The sequence below is a fragment of the Sebastes fasciatus genome, chromosome 1, assembly GCF_043250625.1.
Source record: "Sebastes fasciatus isolate fSebFas1 chromosome 1, fSebFas1.pri, whole genome shotgun sequence".
NCBI lineage: Eukaryota > Metazoa > Chordata > Actinopteri > Perciformes > Sebastidae > Sebastes > Sebastes fasciatus.
This window is the reverse complement of record NC_133795.1, coordinates 37,260,616-37,287,174: the sequence shown is the minus strand read 5'-3', so window position 1 is coordinate 37,287,174 and position 26,559 is coordinate 37,260,616. Positions and strand designations below refer to the sequence as shown.

General features: G+C 39.3%; 2 protein-coding genes and 1 long non-coding RNA gene across 8 annotated transcripts in view; 1 reads left to right on the top strand and 2 right to left on the bottom strand.

Moving 5' to 3' along the window:
• Positions 1-2,651: 2,651 nt before the first annotated feature.
• Positions 2,652-12,371, bottom strand: LOC141774647 (polymeric immunoglobulin receptor-like). 5 transcript variants are annotated; one of them, XM_074647482.1, is made up of 8 exons: positions 12,096-12,279; positions 10,657-10,962; positions 9,741-10,058; positions 9,326-9,628; positions 6,933-7,040; positions 6,676-6,762; positions 6,047-6,096; positions 2,652-4,616 (listed from the first exon to the last, which is right to left on the bottom strand). In XM_074647482.1, the coding sequence occupies exons 1-8, from the start codon at positions 12,133-12,135 to the stop codon at positions 4,344-4,346; spliced, it is 1,485 nt and encodes a 494-aa protein (XP_074503583.1). In that variant the 5' UTR covers positions 12,136-12,279; the 3' UTR covers positions 2,652-4,343. The 5 variants fall into 5 exon arrangements, with proteins under 5 accessions (XP_074503583.1, XP_074503575.1, XP_074503596.1 ...); XM_074647474.1 differs by having other exon boundaries at positions 3,566-4,616; positions 6,924-7,040; positions 12,096-12,278; XM_074647494.1 differs by having other exon boundaries at positions 4,457-4,616; positions 6,047-6,071; positions 6,650-6,762; positions 12,096-12,371.
• Positions 12,372-20,141: 7,770 nt separating this feature from the next.
• angpt4 (angiopoietin 4) overlaps positions 20,142-26,559 on the top strand; it is a 44,996-nt gene continuing 38,578 nt past the window's right edge. The window contains exon 1 of the mRNA XM_074647390.1: positions 20,142-22,314. Within this exon, the coding sequence (XP_074503491.1) occupies positions 21,922-22,314 (393 nt within the window). The 5' untranslated portion in view covers positions 20,142-21,921. The remainder of the gene's footprint in view (positions 22,315-26,559) is intronic.
• LOC141774629 (uncharacterized) lies at positions 22,151-25,557 on the bottom strand. Of its 2 annotated transcripts, none has more exons than XR_012595388.1 (3): positions 25,292-25,557; positions 23,656-23,701; positions 22,151-22,272 (listed from the first exon to the last, which is right to left on the bottom strand). It is a non-coding gene; the product is annotated as an uncharacterized LOC141774629 (long non-coding RNA). The 2 variants fall into 2 exon arrangements; XR_012595389.1 differs by having other exon boundaries at positions 23,656-23,691; positions 25,297-25,552.

The following is a 26,559-nucleotide window of genomic DNA, read 5'->3' as shown; positions in this document are numbered from 1 at the left end:
ACCTGTCTTTTGTCTCCCACACATCGGTCTTATTACTCCGTATGGAGGAAAACCTGCCTTCATTCTCCCACACATCGGTCTTATTACTCCGTACGGAGTAATAGGAAAACCTGTCATGGCCGCTGGTATCAAGTATTAAATCAAGTATTAAATTCTTGACAAGTATTAAATACTTGACAATATTTGTATATGTTTCATTTGTTTCAGGATATTTGCAGGTGAATTCAACCCATCCTTCTCTGCATCCCTTCACTTCAGAATGGGCCTGACAACCTGTAGATCAGACAAAGACAAAAGGTCACATCATGTCAGAAACAATTAGAAGGACTGTAGTAATCTGAATCAGCTCTGTATCAATACAACCTACACTTTATACATCAGTAGGTCAGAGTAGAGGATGAGCCCTGCTATAACATCAACTGTAATGTAGGGCTGTCAATCAATTAAAATATTTCATCGCAAATTAATCACACATTTTTTATCTGTTCAAAATGTACCTTAAAGGGAGATTTGTCAAGTATTTAATACTCTTATCAACATGGGAGTGGACAAATATGCTGCTTTTAGCAAATGTGTGTATATATTTATTATTGGAAATTAATTAACAACACAAAACAATGACAGATATTGTCCAGAAACCCTCACAGGTACTGCATTTAGCATAAAACAATATGCTCAAATCATAACATGACAAACTGCAGCCCAACAGGCAACAACAACTGTCAGTGTGTCAGTGTGCTGACTTGACTATGACTTGCCCCAAAACTGCATGTGATTATCATAAAGTGGACATGTCTGTAAAGGGGAGACTCGTGGGTACCCATAGAACCCATTTATATTCACATATCTGGAGGTCAGAGGTCAAGGGACCCCTTTGAAAATGGCCATGACAGTTTTTTCTCAACAAAATTTAGCGTAAGTTTGGAGCGTTATTTAACTTCCATTAACACGGTTGGTACCGATGGATTCTTTTGGTTTTCTAGTTTCATATGATACCAGTATCTCCACTCTAGCTTTAAAACTGAGCCGCTACAAACAAAAAATTGCGTTAATGCGTTAAATAAATTACGGCGTTAAAACAAATTTGCGTTAACGTGTTATCATCACGTTAACTTTGACAGCCCTAGTTATTATATTACAATAACGCCGTAGAAAACTATCCTGTTGTTATATTTCGAGCTATGTCTGTCTAAGCCAGTCAGTGTTGGGTAACTATAACTAACCAAATTAGTAGGGCTGGGTCATGATTTTAGATTTTTCGAACATGTATTTAAAAGTGTTCTTTAACCTTGTTGGTTTTAGTCTGTGAACCAGTGCTGCAGTAACACTGCTACTGTGACCGACCACACCACAGGATGTATGAAAACTGGTTAATTTCTTTGAACAGTTATCTATCAGATCTGTAATATCAGAAGTCAGACAGCAGTAATATTTTACCTGTAATCAGAGAGAGGAAGAGCAGAAGAAAGTTCCTCATTGTGTTGATCTTGGATGCTGAAATCATTTCTCCGTTCCTCTTTTCATCTGTTGGTGGCTATTCAGCGTCTGCACAGTCGAGTTTCCACAGATAACATTTCAGGTTGCTTAAAAGTTACCTGCCCCCTCTTCTTATCTTCTTCCTCCATCTTTCATATGTTGTCTCTGAGTTTTTACAGCATTAACCCTATCAGTCGCAACGACAGCTAGACGAGAGCGTAGGAGAAAAGATCTTTCCCTCACTGTTTTGAAGAAAACTTAATGTGATATCTGGAATGTATATTTAACAACTTAAACCCCTGAAAACATGAAGTTACAAAAACAATACAAACACAAACACCTGCAGTAGGTTGAGCCTGAACTCCTCAGAGCCGAGGCTGTTGGCTGTTGACGGCTAAGGCTAATAAATAATTAAAAATAAGGTTATTATTTTGCTTTGGAACAGCCTCATTCAACGTCTCAAAGGAGCCAAACTAGAGCAAATGTTAGGAACTTTGCATTTTCCTGAATTTATGTTATATTTTCTGTGTCTTGTTTTTCTTTTTTGGGGGTTTGCGTCTGAAACTAACGTGCTATGTAGTCTCTAAAATAGTATGTGACATATTTTATTATGTCCGAAACCTCAGTATGAAACCAATAGTACGTGAATTACATACTATATCTGGTGAAATATTACAGAATGCAACCCTGGACACTATGGCGGCATAAATATCCCACAATGCGATGCGGTAGTGACGACAACGTTCATAACAGACGTTGACGGACAGCTCTGTAACATCACTATCACTTCAATTTAACTGTAAGTATCAGATTTCGCTTTGCTAGACCTAATATAGTTTTAAATGAATTCAGACTTTGATTCTCACAAACCGTCGTTTTGGTCACATGAGGTTGGTACAGGTTACCATGGTTACACGTCTCCAATCGACGAGGAGTCTCTCAGGAAGTGACGACGTAAATTACAGTTCAGTGCGTCTGAAAAGATCCATACTGCTGTTTATTCACACAAAAGTATGTTGGAACGATAATACACATATTGAATATGTACGGCAGAGTATGAGATTTTGGATAAAGCCGTGGTCTCTGTCAGTAAAACACTTTGTAATTATTGTTTTGTGCGATATAAACACGTGGATTGTGTAATGTCAGTTATATAATGAAGATGACCACTCGATGCAAAAGTAAACCTTCTTTAATATCACTATAAAAATATTTTTTTGGTTAAATCAAATACAATAATGAAAGATGCTGAAAAGAAAAGTGACACAATGTACAAATGTTGATAAAAACAGGAAGGTTTTCAAAATGATGAAACAATTAGACGCTGCATAACACATTGCACATGGTGTATTCTGTATATACAATATATATATATATATATTACATCAGTGTGAGGCTGATGGTGCGGGGTGATGTTATGGCATCACGGCTGAAAAGACTAATGCAAAACCAGCTGCAGTAGAAGTGCACATTGGTGAGGTAATGACTGTGGTCATTACTTTAATCTAAAGGGTACATCCATGGAGCAGCTGTAATTTGTGTAAATAAACACATTTTTGCTAGAATAACACACATGAAGAGTGTTTAACAGTGGAGGCTGGACTAGAAAACTAAGTCTTTAATTCAGATCAACTATCCCTCTAACGCCTGATTTACAGTACTATCATTGTCACAAAATGATCCCTAAACCTGCCCCTAATCTGGACCAGTTAAATTAGGATTGACTCATTCATATGTTCCTTCAGGCCCCCGATCCCCTTTAAACATAATAAAATAACAAACTTACTGCAATAATGACAAATCATTTTCTTAATGTTAAGTCTGTCAAAGTTAACATGATAATAACACGTTAACGCAAATTTGTTTTAACACCACTCATTTCTTTAACGCATTAACGCAATTTGCGATTTTTTTAATTAGCCTCTTAAAAATCTGACTGGCTGCAGATCTTTTGGAGGTAGTAGCGGGCTCAGAACTAGAGTGAAGATACTGGAATCATATGAAACTAGAAAACCTAATGAATCCATTGGTACCAACCATGTTATACTAGCTTATCATGAAGGAGGTTAAATAACGCTCCAAACTTACGCTAAATTTTGGCGAGGAAAATCTGTCATGACCATTTTCAAAGGGGTCCCTTGACCTCTGACCTCCAGATATTTGAATGTAAATGGGTTCTATGGGTACCCACGAGTCTCCCCTTTACAGACATGCCCACTTTATGATAATCACATGCAGTTTGGGGCAAGTCATAGTCAAGTCAGCACACTGACACACTGACAGCTGTTGTTGCCTGTTGGGCTGCAGTTTGACATGTTATGATCTAGTCTTATTTTTTATGCTAAATGCAGTACTTGTGAGGGTTTCTAGACAATATCTGTCATTGTTTTATGTTGTTAATTGATTTACAATAATAAATATATACATATGTTTGCATAAAGCAGCATATTTGCCCACTCCCATGTTGATAAGAGTATTAAATACAAATCTCACTTTAAGGTACATTTTGAACAGATAAAAAATGTGTGGTTAATTTGCGATTAATCGTAATTAGATATATGAATCGATTGACAGCCCTACTTACTATACATGCTATCAAGCACACCTGGATGTAATCCAATCCAACTGTCCTGTATTAACTCGTATTTTAGTGGATATTATTCAAGCGTTGATTCACTTCTATGGTCCTTATTGACATGTTGTATTGAACTGCAGTGTTGGTTACAGAACTGGTAGCTTGGTGACTAAACCTCGATCCGAACGAGGAAGTGAACGATGTAATGAATCCTGAAGCCCGAAGCCTGGTTTGAATGAAAACATAAATCCCATAAAGAATGACCTGAATAGTGTCGTGACTGGTCTCAGTGCTACTGCGGCTTGTTGACAGTAGAATAGAACGGGTCTTCAGGAAGTCTGGATGGATGATTGACAGTTGAGTAGGCGGGACTTTGGTCGTTGTCCTTCACAGTAGAATATGTGTCGTCGCCGGCTTCACCGGAGCCGGTGTGAAAGTTGACGGTGGAGTAATACTGCGGGACAGAGGGGATTGTGGGAGCGTTGGCAGTGACATAAATAGTTTGAAGAGCAGTTCCAGCGCCGGGCTTCTGGGCGGGCACCTGTATCTCATCATAGGCACGATCCTTCCAGAGCAGAAGGAGAAACACAGTATGAACAGTTCGTATAACAGTATCATAACATTTCAATCCTAACAATAAGCACAAGTTCTAGCATGCTAACGTTAGCATTTAGCTCTTTCTGTACTGGTGGTTCTGGTTGGACATCACTACAGATGTTTTCTGGCAACTGCTTAGTTGCAGAAATTACAACGGATGAAGAACAGCAATGGAGAAAAGTAAAACCAGAATTGTATTTGCTTGGACTGACGATGAGGTTGAACTGTTATTGAAAGTAACTGCAAAGAACGTAAATTGATAAGAAGTAAAAGTCAATAGTTTGTTTCATTGCAACATCATCGCCCAGCAGCAGAGCTACGCTTCCACCATTTTGGACTGAAAGCGACAACAGGACGCCAGTAAAACGTCCGCTAACGATTTGCTGTATAAAAGTAAAACTGAATTATTCTATTCTATTGTCATATTCTACAGAAATCGCCCGTGTTGAACAATAAAATGATCATAAATATAATAAGCGTTTTACTCTTTCGTAACTGTCAAGGCTGATGGTCACGTGACGGGGCGTGACAAATCATGGAAGGACACATCGTGACTGAAAAGACCCAATCAGGAATAGGGATGTCACGATACCAGAAATCTAGTAGTCGATACCAATACCAGTGAATTTCCACGATTCTTGTTACCCAATTCAATACCACGGTACAAAACAACAACAACAATAAATCCCATATAATTCAACATGCACTTTTTTATTAAAAACATTTGAAAATTGCAAAAAAGAGGCATGTAGCCTTTAAGTAATAAATAAAAAGAATTGACCCATTTCGTTCATTTTGGCGTATCAGCAGCATGTTATCCATCGATAGTCAGACGACGGACACTACATACGAACGTGAAAGCATCTGGTCCGTCATCTCAGAATAGCAGGAGTCACACACGGGACGAGAGAGTTGACAGACGCAGCAAAAGCGCTACAGGAGAGGCCAGACACACCGCCACCCGACGCTACAGATCAGAGTCAGCTCTCTGCACATATTGACCGTCATCTTGTTTGTAAAAAGTCTGGTGTAATCGGTGACACCGGTGTTGTCACAAGTTTATTAACCAAAGGGAAAATTTCACATCACTACCAATGACCGTTACAGGCATCGTACGGTATCTTGGGTACTGTAGAAAAAGAGTACCGTCACGTTTTTAGAATTTGGGCATCGACTTGGTACCGAAGTATCGGTTCTCGTGACATCCCTAATCAGGAAGCAAACGCGGGCGTCTGCGTCATTCAATCATTCCTATAAATCATGGAATATATAGTAAATTTGCTATGTGATCATTTCAGCATTAAATATGCTGAATAACTAATACTGTAACCCAAACACTGAGTGCCTCTGGCATCATACATGAATGAATACATTGCATTTGTACAAATGTACACTAACCTCGTTGTTCGGTAGTTCTCCAATTCTTGTGTTTTTTGAACGCTGAAATCCTGTCAGAAAAAATGAAAAAAATGTAAGAAAGGAGAAGGAAAAGAAATGAACAAGCAGAAGGACAGGAAGTCTGTCTCATTCACAACCAGGAGCTGCTGTTGAACTGAGGAAAGAACTGACACATTCACACCTGTTGATGTTTGTTTTAGTGTTATCACAATCACGACCAAAATTCTGACTTCGATTCGATACCCTGCCTACCGATACTGAAACGATACCACGGTAAAAATCTAAAACATCAGGAAAAGTAATGAAATAATAGATGACAGAACAGGGAATTTAAAAAAGAAAACATTTATTACTTAAAAATATTTGAATGTTAAATTTCTTCATTAAACAAATGAAATTGTACGCAGTAATCTGATGTCCCCTATACTTGAGTTGATGTGATTTCTTTGATAGTTAGCTTTATATTGAGTAAAATACTGAAAAGCTAGACATGAAAACGGTAGTCGGGACCTTTTTATTTGTTTTATTTATTGATTAATTAATTTATGGAATCACTGCCAGCCCACCTACTTCCAGTAAGAATAAATGTGTGTATGCACGTACGGTACGTGTTTCAGGAAATCTCTTACGTTTGTAGCTGAGAACCAAAATAATCAGAAGCACCAGAAAAGCCACACAGACGACCACAGCAACGACTACAGTTACCCAGGATTCACCTGCAGGAGACAAAACCACACAACAAAACAGCCTTATTTAAACCTCCATTAACACGCAGAGCTCATCCAGACCTGTCTGTTTAAGGGATGTTAAGGGGAATCATTTAAACATCGTCATCCTCCTCCTGCTGCTTCGGCTGCAGTAGGTTTCAAAAACAAACCTTTCTCACCATCACCACTGCTCTCAGCAGATGCAGTCGTGGACTGGGTTGATGAAACGGAAGATGTAACAGGATGAGGTGGTGCTGATGAGATAATAGAGGGTGTAGTTGGAGGCACTGAAAACAGAAAGAATAGATTACAGATCTATAGCAGCAAAATAAGAAATAGAATTTGGCAGAACTTAGCTAAAACAAAATTACATTAAATTAATATTAGATCATGAGTCTGAGACTGTAACTGACTCATCAGGGTCTCATACAAACATATATACTGTAACTCTTTTAGTTTTGGAGCATCAATTTTCCTCTTCAAATAAGACCAGGGCTCTCAACTCACTTTATTCACCATCCTTCCGAAATCGTCCCGAATTTCTTTTTTTACATCATTAGTTAATCATTCAAAGTGACCTTACACATAAATTGAACATCAAAAGTGGTTTATTTTTGTTAATAATTTAATAATTTATCCAAAATATTATTTTTATTTTCATTTTAAAAAAGTAATTTTATTAGTTTAGTAACATGATTTGAGCCCTGACGGAGTTTGGACTCCTCATAGTTAACGCAACGTTGTCATCAGCTCACTCACTGTAAATGCAAATATCGGTGGCTGACTGGTTAGCGAGCGTTAACTGTAAAGCCATGTCCACACAGGGAACGTCAGGAGCGTGTGACGACTGCCTCCCTGAACGGCTGCCTCGCCGAACGGCTGCCTCGCCGAACGGCTGCCTCGCCGAACGGCTGCCTCGCCGAACGGCTGCGTGATTCACAAGTCGGGTGTTCAGACCACCTGCATTTCTGATGCTGCCGCTGCTGCTGTCAGCCCTTTCTTTCTACATAGAGTTTGCCTTTCATAATGGCCATTTCATTTCATTATAAATGTCATTTATATTTATTTCAGACAGAGAAAGGTTAAGAAACGTGTGGTAATTTGTAAATAATAGTAATAATCCACAATTAAAACCCGTACTATATTCATTCATGGAGCCATGCAAGTCACTGCATGTTCTAAACACTGTCCTGCAAATATTTCAGAATAAAAGCCTTGTGTTAACAAATGAAGGAATTCTGTCCACTGAAAAAATGCTTGAGGGCTTTTACTTTGAAATGAAAGCAGGAAGTGTTGATTTAAAAATAAATCTTTACTTTTTTTCATGACCTGTGACATATTCTACAGATGTCTAGACGTTGAAACTGTAGTAATGTTGCTGGTATTATTTCAATATACAGTCAATAGATCACTTTCGCTGTCTGTTGTTGCTGTGAACCGCGCGGCTCGCGTTAAAATAGGCACGTGGGCGGTCTGGACAAGCCGTATCGTTACGGTTAACATCAAACAGTCTAACGTTAACTAACTGGTAACGTTAACACTAGAAAGTTTACTTCATTGATTTAGGAATAATTCCACGTTGCCACTGCGGCTGTTGTGAGGTCAGAGGTTGGCGTTATGTTTTTGTGTGTGTGTGTGTCAGTGCAGGACGGGCCGGGCACTGACGGTGTGTATTGTCTCGACTACTATCAATTAAAAAGCCGCTGAGAGGCTAAAGTAGGCTCTTCACTGTGCGACTCGTTCCAAAAAGTCCAAAAGTCCCTAACTAGCTAACTACACTTAACTAGCTAACTACACCTAACTAGTTAACTACACCTAACTAGTTAACTAGACTTAACTAGTTAACTACACCTAACTAGCTAACTACACCTAACTAGTTAACTACACCTAACTAGTTAACTACACCTAACTAGTTAACTAGACTTAACTAGTTAACTACACCTAACTAGTTAACTACACCTAACTAGTTAACTACACCTAACTAGCTAACTACACTTAACTAGCTAACTACACCTAACTAGCTAACTACACCTAACTAGCTAACTACACTTAACTAGCTAACTACACCTAACTAGCTAACTACACCTAACTAGCTAACTACACCTAACTAGTTAACTACACCTAACTAGTTAACTACACCTAACCAGTTAACTACACCTAACTAGTTAACTACACCTAACCAGTTAACTACACCTAACTAGTTAACTAACTAGAAAGACAAACTGACAGACAGATAAACAGATTTATCCATTTGCTGCTCAGATCACTCAAACGATCATGAGTGAACCTGCAGCTTGGAGGATGACCTTTGACCTGCAGCTTCTACTATAGTCAGACCTCATATTCACATTTTACCAACAACCTTCTTTTTTTTCTTTTCTTTTTTACGTTGAGCACAAAATGAAGTTTTTTGTCCAAAACAAAACAGTGTGGCTGATCAACTTAGTCAGGAAATGACTCAAATAAATATGAAATATCATAGAAATGCCAAAATACACTGGAGGGGGGTGTAAACCTTCTACAATCTGAACAAGGTTCAGATTACAAACCATAAAATAATCCGACAACTCACCGACAGTCATCACCAATCTGTGGAAGAATGGGTTGCTGCGTGTTGTGTCACTGGTTTTAGCTCCACACCAGTATGTCCCAGTGTCCTCTGATGTTACGTCTCTCACTGTAATGGTGATTTTTTTCTTTTTGTCGTCCTCCATGGAAAACCTCCCAGTGTTCTGTTTGGTGGTCACTAGAGGTTCACATATGGATGGATCTTCTCCCTTACAGATGAATTTAATGTCTGGTTGTCCTGAGTAATCACACCAGTATGTGAAATTCTGTCCAATCGTAGGAGACCTTGTGAAGTTAGTAATAGTAGCTGTAAACAGACAGACAGCGTTTCCTATCAGTGACGGTCTTTAACAACATATTTCAGAGACATCTTAATTCTCTGTGTGAGTAAATCAAAGTGTCAGATGTGAGCTTCTCACCTTCAACCTTCAGTGTTATATTTCTGAGTGCAGCTCGGTTACATCCTCCTTTACGTTCCACTCCACACCAGTAGACACCAGCATGCTGTGAGGACACATTACTGATGGACATGCTAAAGCTACTGCTGCTTTCTGTGAGAATGAACGTCCCGTTTGACCTCAGAGAAGATCTAGTTGATACAATATTCTCACAGATTGATCCGTTGTCTTTGCAGTAAAACTTTGAAACAGTGGACTTTCCTTTGTAACGACATGAGATGGTGGTTTTAGCTGTTCTGTACGCAGTTTGAATGAATGGTTCCTGGCATTCATTTTTCTCTGCAAATAAAAAAAGAAAAGTAAGATGTGAAATCTAGAGGTGTGAATCTTTCGGTATCTCATGATTCGATTCAAAATGGATTCTACATTCAGTACATCGGGGGGCTAATTTCAGGTTCTCCTCCAGTCCGCTAATAAAGGCGGTGTAGCAAATTATGGCATGAAAGCAGAGTAAAGATTATGGAGTTTTTATTCTTTTACACACAGTGACGTCATGCTGAGACCGCCGTCTGCTACAATTCAGCTCAGCCTTCAGTGTTTCCACCTCCAACAACAATGACAGAGACCTCAAATGCCCGTATGTGTGTGTGTGTGTGTGTGTGTGTGTGTGTGTGAATGAATATTTGAAAAAGTTTAGAGATGCACCAATTGTGAAATTCTGGGCTGATACCGATACCCATGCAGCGACGCAGCACTGGTATGACTCAAAAAACATGAATCTGCAGCTTTATTCCTGTTAACCATCATTTACATAATGTGTCCTCTGTTGCATTTTAAAAATAATTTGGGAGGGTTCTAGCAGAAGTTGAGGGTGTCGTTATTTACTTTAACAAAAGACATGAGAGACGGTAATCAAAAAAGATTCAGCATTTCTTACCAACTTTCAATTTCACTTTTCTCTTCATCTTTTCTTTAGAAGAGCCAGGTTTAAATACACACTTATATTTCCCAGAGTCCTGTCTTTGAAGTTGTCTGATGGCCACCCTGACATTGTTTTTCTTTTTATCATTATACACAGAATATCTGTCATTGCTTTCCCACACATTCTCCTCAGTGCTTTGTATGAGCGTTTGATCCTTAACTACAGCAACACTTTTATATGTTTTATATTTTTGAGGATATTCGCAGATGAATTCAACCCATCCCTTTCTGCATCCCTTCACACAAGGGGTGTCCCCACAGCCTGTAGATCAGAGAGAAAAGTTCACATCATGTCAGATTCTCAAACTATATCAGGACACACTTTCAGGATTAATCAGTAGATCACACATTTATCCAGTCAAACTGCTTGATTGTGTTTTTTCTAGGGCTGTCAAAGTTAATGTGATAATAACACGTTAACGCTAATTTGTTTTAACGCCACAAATTCCTTTAACGCATTATCGCAACTTGTGATTTTTAGGTTGTAGCGGGCTCAGTTTTAAAGCTAGAGTGAAGATACTGATATCATATGAAACTAGAAAACCTAATGAATCCATTGGTGCCAATATGCTCAGTTAGAGGCTACCACAGTGTGTTTTTACATGATACCACCAGGAGTCGTCACAGACATTTTCAAATCTTAGTGGCTTTAAGATTCAGAATAAAAATGAAAGAAAAAAAAAAAAATCTGACTTTGTATTACATCCTTGACAAATATGAAGATTTTCTTTCGTTGTTCAAATATAATAATAAAAAAAAATGAGTTTATATATATATAATCTAAAAAAATCTGTGTTACATATAAATGAGTCGTAGTGAAAGCAAAACAAATGTTTATTCAAAAGAAGATATAGTTGACACTGTTGCTTTGAGTTTGTGAACCTGAGTTTTGTATTTTGTTGCAACGGCCGGAGTTATGGAGGAGTACCGTACAGTACTACAGGAGCAGTACAGTATTACAGTACTGTGTATTGCTGTAGGATTTCTACTCATATTACTGTACTAAAGCACATTAACACACAACAATTAGCTCAAACTAAACCACAGAATGTGTTGAAAACATTTATCACACAGCTGTGTTGAATACTCGATTCTGATTGGTTAATCACAGCGTTCTGTAATTTCTTTACAGCAGACCGTTGCTATGAGCGCAGCTCTGATGTTGGACTCTGGCGGACCGTTTATGTGTCAAAATATTGATTTCTTCAGTAAGTAGCTGTGTAATAAGCGGGATAATGTACAGCTAGCGGGTCATTGTTGTGAAAGAATCCTCTTCAGGGCGATGAGAGACCTGCGGCATCACCCTGTCGGGGATTCTTTCACAACAATGACCCGCTAGCTGTACATTATCCCTTACTTGTAATATCAGTAATGAGGTATTATTGATCTTTTTACCTGTCATCAGAGGGAGGAGGAGAAGAAGAAAGATCTTCATGATGCTGAGATCCTCCGTCAGATTGTTAACCTCCAGCTGGTTATTTCACTTTCCTCTCATCGGTGTGTCTCTACGGCTGGTTGGCCTCAAGCGTTGTGTTTCTTCAATTCCTGTTGTGTGTTACATTTAAACTAAAAACCTAAAAACATCTCACCCCCACCTTTCTGTCCATACTTCCCTTTTTTCTTCTTCTTCTTCTTAGTCACAACTCCTTCCTCATTTTACCTTGCTCATTCGCAAGTTCCTAAATGTGAAATCAGGTGAGTGGGGAAATAAAATGACAAATGGAAGCAAGAGGTTTTATTAATCCATAAAGAGGAAACTGGGGATTTCAGCATCGAGAGATCATCCGTTTTAAACCAGCAGCTGCTATAAGCAACAACAGTTGTTCTGACTATAAGTATGACTATGACAATGATAGTGATGATGATTCATCTTCCGCTGTCTACGGGTATTTTACACCATTGCATCATCAGTCATGCCAGCTATAATAAAGCCAACAACAACAACAGTGTCACTTTTAATGGACGTTTGATAGTAGAGAGACAGACAGGATATAAGGAGTATGTCCTGCAGCAAAGGTCACCGGCCGGAGTCCAACCAGGGCTGCTGTGGTTATATAGTACGTGTCCTAACTAGAGCTGTCAAAGTTAACGTGATTATAACGCGTTAATGCAAATTCGTTTTAACGCCACTAATTTATTTAAAGCAACTTGCGATTTTTAGGTTGTAGCGGGCTCGATTTTAAAGCTAGAATGAAGATACGGGTATCATCTGAAACTAGCAAACCTAATGAATCCATCGATACCAACCATGTCATACTAGCTTGTCATGAAGGAGGTTAAATTACGCTCCTTACTTGCGTTACATTTTTGCGAGGAAAAACTGTCACCATTTTCAAAGGGGTCCCTTGACCTCTGACCTCCAGATGTGTGAATGTAAATGGGTTCTATGGGTACCCACTAGTCTCCCCTTTACAGACATGCCCACTTTATGATAATCACATGCAGTTTGGGGCAAGTCATAGTCAAGTCAGCACACTGACACACTGACAGCTGTTGTTGCCTGTTGGGCTGCAGTTTGCCATGTTATGATTTGAGCATATTGTTTTATGCTAAATGCAGTACCTGTGAGGGTTTCTGGACAATATCTGTCATTGTTTTGTGTTGTTAATTGATTTCAATTAATAAATATATACATACATTTGCCTAAAGCAGCATATTTGTCCACTCCCATGTTGATAAGAGTATTAAGTACTTGATAAAGCTTCAGTATGCAGAATATTTTTGGCATCAATGTGCAAAAATTCCATAATAACATTTCAGCATATTGTAATTCAAGTGTTCTGAAAGAAAACTAGACTTCTGCACCTCATCATGGCTCTGTTTACAGGCTTTAAAAAATTTAGCCCTTGACGGGAGACTTTGACCAATCACAGGTCTTTTCAGAGAGAGAGCGTTCCTATTGGCTGTTCATTCAACGGAGGCAGCTGTCAATCACTCGCAAACTGTAATGCCTATGTCTCTCCTCAAATGTTTTCAGAATCATCTTGTAGTGTACTGTTTAGCTGTAAAATGAGAAAGTTTGCTCCGGCTGGTGGGCGGTGCTTGGTATTTCCTCAGCTGATCTCAACATGGCTGTCGGGTCACAGACTTCCTCATTTCACAGCTAAACAGTACACTACAAGATGTTTCTGAAAACATTTGAGGAGAGAAATAGGCATTACAGCAACAGCATATTGATTCATATTTGATCAGCGCTGCCTAGTTTGACCGTTTGGTCGGAGTTGGTGAGTGATTGACAGCTGCTCAGAGAGGCAAGGCTCCAGATCGGCTCTGATTGGTTGTTTTCCTCCAGTCTGTGAAATCTTGCAGATGCCGTTAGGAGCACCGGAGGACACAGAGGCACATGATTGTTTTCAGGTTACCTGCACATGCACTGTCAGGATATAGCGACCGTTTTATAAAAATAACTTTTTTAAATCATATTTGCTCTTATCTCGCCTAATGCTGCTTTAAATCTCCCTTTATAATACATTTTGAACAGAAAAAAATATGCGATTAATCGATTGCCAGCCTTAGTTCTAACCTGTGAGGTGATGTTGACTCACACTAGGCCAAATTTTTTGTTTCCATTCAATTTTATTACAAAAGAAACGGCTGAAAAATTATCAATTTTGAGAGTCACAAACACTCAAGTTGTGAGGAGCTGTGTCAGCAAGTGTCAACAAACTCAGATGCAGAGGAACTCTGTATCAGCCCAAACATGCAACAGAGCCAGCAGGAGCCTGAAAACAATCCTAGATTAACTTGCTTGTCAGTTTATGGTGAAGTGAAGAGCCGTTGTTCAGTTCTTCCCGACACAGTTCACAGTTCTCTTTGAACTGAGCATATTTACACCCGACGGTTTGAAATCTTACTTAACGTGGCCAAATGCCCTGATCAGTCCACTTCGCAGGGAACTGCTAGGCGATCGGAACGCACCTTCTGGCTCCAAATGACGTCAAAATCTCAAGGTGGCAGCTCCCATATCCGGAATATTTTGGCTTCACTTTAGTGCAGTGGGAGGAAGTGGAGATGCGTCGTCCACCTTTATATACAGTCTGTGATGAGTTGGTACCAGAACGTCCTCACGCTGACCTCCACACAGCATCAGATTGATTCGGTTGTGTTTAAAGCTGTAATTTAAGTTCATCTCTCAGTACTAATCACACAGATCATTGTTCCTGACAGTCCTCTCCGGGTATCTTGGCTGTGTGAACTGGGAGGGACACCCGCCTTCTTTCACGAAACCCTAATGTGGGTTTGATAACGTTTGTCATCTGCTCCAAGTGAAACATGGAACAATAGCTGAGTGTGTTTTTGTGGTTTATGAGTGTGTGTTGGTGATCGGTGGGACTGCCAGCCAATCTGGAAAGAAAACACAGATAAGATAGAGATATTATACGTTTAAGGGGTTTGTAGAACAAACACACACATGCAGAGTTGATTGGTGTTTATAAAGACTGGCTGTGATTCATTGTGATGTATTAGTTATTTACAACCTGCTGGTGGGAAGAACATTTACAAGTAAAAGCTGAAGTCTCAGCTTGAGTGATGAATCGCAGACATCAAAGAGGAAAGCAACCGTACATGTGTTTGTTGTAGTGGATTTTGTTTGTTTCTGTTTTGTTTAGATTGTTTTTGTTGCCATGAAGGCATCTTATACCGTGTTATCACCTTGCAGGGATGACGCTCTACATCTGTGTGACGTAACATTAACACATTTTCGACTAAAAAGTTCCAGGAACTATGGAGCCAAAGGAACTGATCTCAGGAACTAAAAGTTCCTTTTGCTCATTCCTGTTAGCATTTCCACCACATCTAAAGAACCATGAAGATTAGGCTACTCAACCCGGTCTCACGGGAAGGCGTATAAATACCACGACGTTACACGGACATTCCGCGCGTCATGAGTATGCATTTTAGCATTTTCGCGTGTCATTTGTACACCACGCAAACGTCCGCAGTTAGCTTCAGGCAAGAAAACCATTTAGTTAGGGTAAGGGAAAAATGTCACGGTTGCGCTTAAAATAAGTACGTACACTAACTAAAACACGTACGGAAAAAACTACGGAAACTACTGCTCCTGGTTAAAATAAATAAGTAAACTAAGTAAAACACGTACGGAAACAACTACGGAAACAACTACTCCTGGTTAAAATAAGTAAGTTAACTAAGTAAAACATGTACGGAAACAACTACTCCTGGTTAAAATAAGTAAGTTAACTAAGTAAAACATGTACGGAAACAACTACTCCTGGTTAAAATAAGTAAGTAAACTAAGTAAAACACGTACGGAAACAACTACTCCTGGTTAATATAAATAAGTAAACTAAGTAAAACACGTACGGAAACAACTACGGAAACAACTACTCCTGGTTAAAATAAGTAAGTTAACTAAGTAAAACATGTACGGAAACAACTACTCCTGGTTAAAATAAGTAAGTTAACTAAGTAAAACATGTACGGAAACAACTACTCCTGGGTAAAATAAGTAAGTTAACTAAGTAAAACACGTACGGAAACAACTACTCCTGGGTAAAATAAGTAAGTTAACTAAGTAAAACACGTACGGAAACAACTACGGAAACAACTACTCCTGGTTAAAATAAGTAAGTTAACTAAGTAAAACATGTACGGAAACAACTACTCCTGGGTAAAATAAGTAAGTTAACTAAGTAAAACATGTACGGAAACAACTACTCCTGGGTAAAATAAGTAAGTTAACTAAGTAAAACATGTACGGAAACAACTACTCCTGGGTAAAATAAGTAAGTTAACTAAGTAAAAAATGTACGGAAACAACTACTCCTGGGTAAAATAAGTAAGTTAACTAAGTAAAACACGTACGGAAACAACTACGGAAACAACTACTCCTGGGTAAAATAAGTAAGTAAACTAAATAAAACACGTACGGAAACAACTACTCCTGGGTAAAATAAGTAAGTTAACTAAGTAAAACACGTACGGAAACAACTACGGAAACAACTATTCCTGGTTAAAATAAGTAAGTAAACTAAATAAAACACGTACGGAAACAACTACTCCTGGGTAAAATAAGTAAGTTAACTAAGTAAAACACGTGCGGAAACAACTACGGAAACTACTAGGATATTATCCTTTAGATGTTTGGGATGATTCCTAGCAGCATGCAATATTAAATTGCTTTATTGAATAAATTTGTAACTCAGCTGGCAGTTAGTTTATGAACACATAAAAGCAGAGTAGGTGGGAGAAGACGAGAAAGTTTGTCAGTGTCAGATACAGAGTGTGAGGCTGTGGCTATATCCTGGAAGCAGTCCGTCCCAGTGCAGATCGTATATATACCGACAGAAAGATGAACAGAAGGATGATTTTATAATGAGAGTTAATTGTTAATAGGCATCACCATGTGCCAAAGTGAATCACGATTAAAGAGTAAAGGTGAATGTGACAGGTTTATACTGTCTAGTTAGGGACGGATGTAGCTGCTCTGTGAGGTTTGATTGATGAGGGTTAATGTTACCCTGCAGTGAGGGGAGCTGTAGACTGTTTATTTAAGGATTTAAAAGCCTGTCAGTAACCGCCGGCTGCAGGCCGTCCTCCTGGTCTAAACCCAGCCCCTGATTGGCCCACAGCAAGCCCAGATGCTCTGCAAATGATTAATAATGTGATCCATCCTTTTAACATAAATAATCCTGCAATTTCCCTCTCATCAGTGTTATATTTCACTTCTGAAATGCCTCTAAAGGAGGTAGATAAACCTTCTTTTTAATACCATTAATTCACCTTGTTAATCTTCATAGCTGCTCTTATCAGGTTTTGAATTACATTTGTGATACAGTTAGAATGAAGCAGATAATACAGTATAAACATGATCACCACTAATGGTGGGAAATCTCCCTCCATTGACGCCAAGCTTCTCAAATCTGAAGATACAACTGCAGTAAATTCCTCTTTTGAAAGTAATGATGTGTTTTTACTCCCTGAAAGCATTCCTGCTTCCTTTTCTGTCCTCGGACAGAAACCCTTGACAGGAGATTAGCTTACGTGCTACCGTGTATAAACTATGAGACATTTTCATTAAATAAGACATTATTATCTCATAATGAAACACAGAAAAAGCCTGACCTCTTTAGCTCATGTTTGAGCCAGAACTGTAGAGTAGCTTTTCAGTTGCACCTTCACAGAAAGAAAACCCATTAACTGTTCCTAAACTGTTATTACCACTTTGTAATGTTCAGTGCATTCCTGGAGATGTTTTTTCTGTGGAGAAAAATGTTTGCGATATCTCCACTTTCCTTTAACCTGAATGTTATACTTCTGCTACAGTAAGTCTTTTCCTACAGAGAGGAGTAAACTGTGTTTGTATTTAGCCCTGCTGACCCATATTTAACTCCAAATGCAACCTGTCTCGTAACTGCATTGAATTCTGGGTGAGGGAGCTGGTGAGGGAGATGCCGTCTGGCAGTTGTCCGTGTTTTCGTCTACAACTTTAACCCTTTCACAGTCTTTTCACTTAGTTGAAGTTAATTTGAAAATTTTTGGTCGCTGAAAATGTTATTCAGCGTTCGGGATAGAGAAGATAGAGAAGGCAAAAAAGCTAAGATAGAGAAGGCAAAAAAACCAAGATGGAGACGGCCAAAGACCAAGATGGTGACGGCCAAAGACCAAGATGGTGATTGTCAAAATGCCAAACTCAAGGCTTCAGAACGGTAGTCCACAAACCAATGGGTGACGTCATGGTGACTACGTCCACTAATTATATACAGTCTATGATTCAGAGCCGTTTCTCTTTTTGGTTGAATTGAGAATATTGTTCAAAGAAAACTTAATACAGAAGAAACACATTTGGAACCAGCTCCCCACATCTCAACTCTATAACCATCCTGTTGAGCAGCACATTAAGTTCATTCATAAAGTAGAAGAAGGACATAGAAGTACATTCAGTAACTCTAAATCTGTAAGACTTTATTATTTAGTAAAACTAAAAGGCCTACTATCCAGTTGTAAGGGTGGCGTGGTCTTGTTCCTCTCTTCTCTTGTTCGGTCGGAGGTCGCCATCGGTCGCAGATTATTGTAGCTGGAACAAATCCAGTGTCTTGCTCGAGGACACTAAGGCGGAGCTGAGACATAATTCAGCACCAGCAGTCTACTTTTTGTTTCTTTTACATCATGTTTTCAAAGTAAGAGAAATCTGTGGCAAGAAACTGCATAAATAAACCTCTGCCAGTGTGCTGGCTTTGGTTTATTTGTGTTTAATAATATTAGTCAGTTTTGCGTAATGTTACTTAGCAACAACATTTGCTGGAAGTATTGAAGGAATCACTGACCATCATTTCAGATAGAAGGCCATTTAAAGTGCTGCTCAGTTCATCTGAGAGGCTTCATGTCACATGAGACATTATGTCTTTAATCTCTTCTAATCTTTTTCTCAACGTCAGAAAACCTCAATAAATATGATTGAATGACCATAATAAAAGTCAAGAGAAAGCACTTACAATCTTCAAGATAAACACACAACAGAGACAAACAGAGTCACTGAGACAAAATTACATTTGCACCAAATTTGGTCAAAACTCTTCTGCACTGATTCAGCCTAAAAGGCCGTTTGTAACAAATATAGAAAAGAGCTTTTTTAGTTTCCAAACGTCAGTTAAACAGTAAAGTTAATTCAAATTTTATTTATATAGCACATTTCATACGACAGGTGTAGACTCAATTGGCTTCAAATAAAAAAAAAAAACAGGCAAAGATCATATACGATAAAAACGTACAAAATAACACATAAGATAAGAATGTTTAACATATTAGGGCTGGGACGATTCACCTATCTCCTGATTCGATACTATCACGATACTTTAAGTATTGCGATTTGATATTATGATTTTATTGTGATATTTGTTAACTTTTTTAACACTGGACCATGGAGGGAAAAAGTTGAATCATACACTTCTAGGGACTTTTACTTTGAAAAATCTCTGAATGAACCCAGTAAAAATGTTTGATTTTCAGCATGTATGTAGTCAGAGATGTCCTGAAGTCAAATATATCAGTCATTGTCAGGAATTATTTATTATAAATGTTTATCCAGCAACCCAAAAATCAAAGAATAAAGACATTTCCCTCACAGATTAGTGGTATTTTCTTTTTAATTTATAAGGGACATGTAATGATTTATACTTCTGGTGAATATAATCCAATCAATCTTATATCCATATATGTATTTTGTATATACAGTTCCCTTTGTTAACACCTTATTTTGAAAACCGGACGTAGTCCCACGTGTATACTTCCTCTAACTTCTCCAAGGTGGTCTCTAGCTCTCCCGTCAGCTCCGTTCTCTTTATTCATCCATGATCAGCTCCATCGGGGCCGTTTCAATGCATTTAACATAAATGTCAGTATCTGGGTGCTCTACAGTTGTAGCGTCGGTCCATTTGACCACGGAGATGAGAGCGACGGCCGGCCCGACCGCACGTTACCGCGATACGATAACGTTTCCTGTCCGTGACAGAGTTAGCATGCAGCTTTAGCCGTGATGTCTAGCTCTGCTTTTCCTGCAATGTTTGAAACCCAAAGTGTTTCCATCCTTTACTGGATGTGTACTACCCTTTCATGTTTTCTCCATCAACACAGAATTGATGCATTTAGCTTAGCAGGGTTATCCATTCATCCTGTCGTCCCTTCACCTGTCCGTCCACTCGGTCTGTATGTGTAAAAAAAACTCCCTCTGTTTTCATGAATGAGCGAAAGCTCCTCAGGTTACATCCCATCATGTGTTTTTACAGGTGTTGAGAATTACAAAGTGTGAGGAGGGTCGTGACCTCATCCATCACAGCACCGCTGCACTCTCAGGTTCAGACATTATTTCACATCCTGGACGCTAAGTGTGCCATACACTGATCCTGTTTATCCACGCTACTTCCGCTATACCTCACCGGAAGTTACACCCATCATCATTTCTACAGTAAAGCCCCGACAATAAGGAGGATCGTTTTTTATTGTTGTCACTTTGAACACATTTTTTGTATCTTCTTGCACAAATCTGTAAGTGTGTCTGTTATCTCTCTGCTTTTATCAAAGAATTTTATTTGCATTTCTATCAGTCAACTTCTGCAGAACAGTTTATCGCTGTGAAAATAAACTCAATAATCGACAGCTCACATGTGGAGCTTGTGTTTCATAAGACATCTGTCTTTGTGTGCATCTCCATGTAGAGTGAAGAGCAGCATGAGATGGTACATCCTGCGACAGAGAGAGAAACCAAACGAAACCCCCCCGATCTCCCATGATTCCCCAGAGCATGGCTGTGTTTTAGAGGACAGAGCTGCTGACTCAGTATGAACAACTATACAAGACTTCAGGATTTACTTCAGAACTGAAAGATCAGTTAGGACAGAAGATTACAGCAGCGACTAAATGTGTTCAGATTTCTTTCTTCTATCCAGTTTTCGTCTCTTTCTCAGTGTTTGTCTACTTCTCTTACTCTTTTTCACTCCTCTTCACCCTTTTTCTTTTTCTGGCTACTTCTCATTCCTTCTTCCTCCCTCTTTTCTTTTCCTCTCAGCCTACAAATAGAGAGGGTTCTCTAATATATAGACCTCCCTCAGGTCTCCTCCTCCTCCTCCTCCTCCTCCTCCTCCTCCTCCTCCTCCCTCACTCATTCCTCCTTTTCTCAGCCAGCCCCAGATAAGAAGGGAGCAGAAGTATTTCTCTTTGGCCACTTCTGAAACTGGAGCCACCAGAGGAGGATGTTTTCATCTCTTTCATTCTCCCAGTCAGTCTGGACGTTCACTACTCCATATCCTTAAACGTTGAGTGGGTTTGGACCTGCACCTGGCACATTAAGGACAAGAATATCATGAAAGACCTGCTCACGGTCAAACCAATGGACCCATCCTGAAAAATCTTCACCAACAGGACGAACCCGACCATAGAGGACAGAATAAAGAAGCAGGAAGGAGGGAGATGGATCCCACTTATTGACCAACGTATCTGATGTGATTCTTCACCAAGTGAGGAGACAACCACAGGACAGGTGTTTCTGTTTCTACATTTCTAAAAGAGAAGTTACGTCTTGAAGTTCAACAGAGCTAAAGACGCTGAAGGACTGAGGGTGCAAAATCAGACCTCATGGATTGACCGGTAGGTGCAGACACACAGATGTTTTCATAAAGTCAATTGGGGTCAAAGCGTGAAGGAGCTTCTCTTGACCCTCTTCGCACTGACAGGAAACACTTTAAATCCAGTTGAAGAGAGCGTCATGAAAGGTTTGAACCTCAGCGGGGGGCTGCTGGTGCTTCTGCTGCTTTGGACCTTCGTCGCTGATGGTGTCGCGAGCGCAGAACGAGGAGGAGCTGGAGGAAGAAGAAGAGGAGGCAGCGGAGGCGGTGGCGGTGGAGGAGGAGGAGGTGCGGAGAAGAGAAGGAAGTTTCATCGCATCCAACACGGCCAGTGCAGCTACACCTTCATCCTGCCGGAGCTGGACGGATGCCAGGGCGGAGGATCGCCTTCACAGACCGAGCAGTACGGCGCCTCTCGTGGCGGGGCCGGTGTCGTGCAGAGAGACTCGCCGCCGATCGACGGCGAATGGTCGGCTCAGAAACTGCAGCACCTGGAGAGCACAATGGAGAACAACACGCTGTGGTTGCAGAAGGTAAGAGACAAACTGTCTTCTTCTCTCTGTCCTCGTGTTTGGAGATCTTTGCAATATAACTTAACTCCTACGTAGAAAAAGAGAAGCAGCTACAGAAAAACATGTGCTCTGTCGACAGGACAGATGAAGGAATTCATGAATGTTTTGGTACTTTTCACGAGTAACATTCTGTCAGATTAAAAAGGTGAAGTTCAGTAGGTCTGAGACAATACACATATCTCCTGATTCGATACTATCACGATACTTGGGTGCAGATTCAACATGTATTGCGATTTTTAAGTACTGCGATGCACTAAACCATGGGAAAAAGATGAATCATACACTTCTAGGGACTTTTACTTTGGAAAATCTCTAAATGAATCCAGTAAAAATGTTTGATTTTCAGCATGTATGTAGTCAGAGATGTCCTGAAGTCAAATATATCAGCCATTGTCAGGAGTTATTTGTTACATTTTTTATCCAGCAACCCAAAAATCAAAAAAAAAAAAGACATTTCCCTCACAAATGAGTGGTATTTTCTTTTTAATTTATAAGGGACATGTAATGTTTTTTACTTCTGGTGAATATAATCCAATCAATCTTATTTCCATAAATGTATTCTGTATATACAGTTCCCTTTGTTAACACTTTATTTTGAAAAGTGGACGTAGTCCCACGTGTCTACTTCCTCTAACTTCTCCAAGTCCGTCGCTAGCTCTCCCGTCAGCTCCGTTCTCTTTATACATTCATGGTCAGCTCCATCGGGGCCGTTTCAATGCATTTAACATAAATGTCAGTATATGGGTGCTCTGCAGTTGTAGCGACGGCCGGCTCGACCGCACGTTACCGCGATACGATAACTTTTCCTGTCCGTGACAGAGTTAGCATGCAGCTTTAGCCGTGATGTCTAGCTCTGCTTTTCCTGCAATGTGTGAAACCCAAAGTGTTTCCATCCTTTACTGGATGTGTAGTGTTTACCACGCTGGATTTAAAATGAGAGGGTGCAGGTCGTATCCACGGAGACCCTCCAACGTTTTATACTTTCTCGTTACGGCTCGCTGCGGTTTGTTTTGGTAGACGGATATGGAACGGATATGACGTCACGTTACTCAGACTACAACAATAAAAGCGGTAACTTTCTTCTACCTCCACATAGACTCAAATGAAGCAAATACATCGATTCTGGCATTAAAACATCTGTTCCAAAAATCATAAAAAACCCATCCCTAAAGTTTAGTTTCAGTAGAAAGTGTAGCGACATAGAAGATGTTGACTATGGGTGCATCAGTAGATACGGTGAAATCAAACTGAACATCACACAGGAGAAAGGCAGAGTGTATTAGAGTCATATATATGACCTACATGTTGATAGATGCTCTGTCCTGGACTGTTTAACCCCTCGACAGACCTGGAGAAACAAAACATAAGAAACTATGTGACTCAGGATTCTTTCAATGGAAATGTCATTCAGCAGCTGTGTACGCAGTGTGTGTGTGTGTGTGTGTGTGTGTTGTGATTTTCTTGCTTGGTGGTTTGCAGAGCAGAGATCAAAGTTTGGGTTTATGACTCTGGATGAGTGTCAGCTGGTTTCAATCAGGAGAGAGGCAGCGAGCTCTTTCCCTCCTGTTGTCCTAACAAACTATAATTCCTCCGTCTGTGGTTTCATCAGAGCGGTGACCGTAATGAGAGCCAATGTGAAACCACGTTACCTCGCATCCATCCTGCAGAACTCTGTTAATCTAGTAAACGGACGTCTGATGAAGGTCTGACTGAGGTCTCACTGTTTGTGAGTAGGAAGGATTTCACATTTTACCTACCAGCTGCCTTTTATTAAGAATCTGTTTCTTCAGTATTTTTCCACATTTTCCTCTAATTTATAATGTGTAGTTCCTTCTGTACCGTGATAATTGTCACTGTTATCTCCACTGTTGTCTCGTGAAGGCTGTCAGACTGACATGTGCCTCCTATACATCAGACCGGCAACACGTCATCCAGAGCAGGCTCTCATGACCACGCCACCTTTAGGGAGAAACAAATCCCGTGTCCCTCGTAGACGATAACAGAGTAAACAGAAGAAGATAAAACATCCAAAAAATAATAGACAATTATCCAAAAGATATTAGTAAAATATGTGAAAGAAATTGCGAAAAATATCCAATAAATATCCCAAAAATGTCTAAAAAATATCCCTTTTACAGACATGCCCACTTTATGATAATCACATGCAGTTTGCCGTGTTATGATTTGAGCATATTTTTATGCTAAATGCAGTACCTGTGAGGGTTTTCTGTCATTGTTTTGTGTTGTTGATTGATTTCCAATAATAAATATACTGTATACATACATTTGCATAAAGCAGCATATTTACCCACTCCCATGTTGATGAGAGGATTAAATGCTTGACAAATCTCCCTTTGAGGTACATTTTGAACAGATAAAAAATGTATAATTAATTTGTGATTAATCGCGATTAAATATTTTAATCGATTGACAGCCCTACTTCTTACCTTAATCAACCACATTTTGTTGACCATTCAAGAGCACTGAAGCAGGGAAAAGGCTGAAGAGAAGCTCATCAATTTATGCTGAACATTTCTATGTAATGGCTTGGATAATTCTTTTACACTTTTTATGTAGTTTTTGTATTTTATTTTATGCTGCGTCACGCAGCAAATGTTTTCAACAACCATTACGATTTAAAGTTGCCAGATCTCATTAAGATATCATCATTAATACCTAAACAAAAACCATCCATAAATAAAAGAGGACATAATTAAAACCTGCTGCACATCTGGGTGAATAAAGCATTGCATAAAGCAGCATATTTGTCCACTCACATGTTGATAAGAGTATTAAATACTTGACAAATCTCCCTTTAAGGTACATTTTGAACAGAAAAAAATGTTGCATTTAATTTGCGATTAATCGTGATTAAATATTTTAATTGATTGACAACCCTAATATATATATATATATATATATATATATATATACGGACCACACAGTGTCTTCCTGGCTTTACAGTTGTTGCCGTTCCTCTGTCATCATCATCTCCTGATAGCTGAAACGTTCAGTCCGGCTCCTGCTGATGTGCAGATTGAAGTGGTTTGAGTGCAGCAGGTGATGTTGATCCATGAAATCAGATTAGTGAAAGAAAACATTTTTGAAAGGAATGTGTGCGCGGGGAGTCCCCATTCATCATCATTAGAATCATTTAAACGTCGCCGCTCCCGCAGCATGAATCATGCTTCTGTTTTAGAAGTCAGAGTATGAATCATAATTCTTACAGAAGGAATGCTGAGTTAACAGCACATTTATTTAGCTTTCTAAATGTTGGGTGTTTCCACCAGAGCCCACCGTTCACCGTAGTGTTTAGAGAAGAAAAACATGCAACTTCAAGCAGGGTGGTATCCGGAAAATTTGAGAAGTAAGCAGATGTATTAAGGGAACAGTGTGTAACATTTATTGGGATCTATTGGCAGAAAGTATGTTTTCATTAGTGTGTAATCACATGATACATATATAGACTCAAACGAAGCAAATATATCGATCCTGGCATTAAAACATCTATTTCAAATCGTAAAAAAAAATGCAATACATAGGTGAATGAAATTTTTTTCCACCCCTACTGGATAGAGGCGCAAAGTCAGACTAGAATAGGAATATCTCTCTGAATTTATGAGGAATTTAATTGACTTCAACCCTGAAAACACCTTAAACTCTCTGATGTGTTGGTGCTTTAACTTCCAGCAGAGATAAAGGAGAAGGAAACCGAGAGGAGACGTAGTTATCTTTATTCTAAATTGAATTAAGGTCTGATGCGAGGATGCTAACAAATGTGACTGAGTCAGACAGCGATTAGATACTGACGGCTGAAGGTGAAAGGTCAAAGGTCATCTCCTTGTCTCCTGTCGGGGTGCTGCAGACCTCAGCTCTGGACTTAACCCGCGTCTCCTCTGAGGTTTAACTGTGTGGGTGGTAAACACACACACACAGAGCAGCTGGTTAAAAAACACTCCTGAAATAAACCAACCGTAAATCATATTTAATACATCAATAGATGATCATCAAACTGTTAAAACGAGGAGATCTGATTGGAGGACAGTTTGTTAGAAGAGTTTTTGATCCTGTATGCAGCGTTAAAGAGGAAAATATATCATCGATTCACCTATGTATTGCAATTTTTTTGTACAATTTTGAAATAGATTTGCCAGAATCGATATATTTGCTTCAAGTTAACTTCTGAATTGCTTCAGATTGCTTGTT

Excerpts from the sequence above, each read along its gene's own strand:
- LOC141774647 (XM_074647474.1), bottom strand. The coding sequence starts at position 12,135 with ATGAAGATCTTTCTTCTTCTCCTCCTCCCTCTGATGACAG. Across the intron at positions 9,629-9,740 it reads TATAACACTGAAGGTTGAAG|CTACTATTACTAACTTCACA; the intron begins GTGAGAAGCTCA and ends GTCTGTTTACAG. Across the intron at positions 6,097-6,675 it reads TTTGGTTCTCAGCTACAAAC|GATTTCAGCGTTCAAAAAAC; the intron begins GTAAGAGATTTC and ends TTTTTCTGACAG.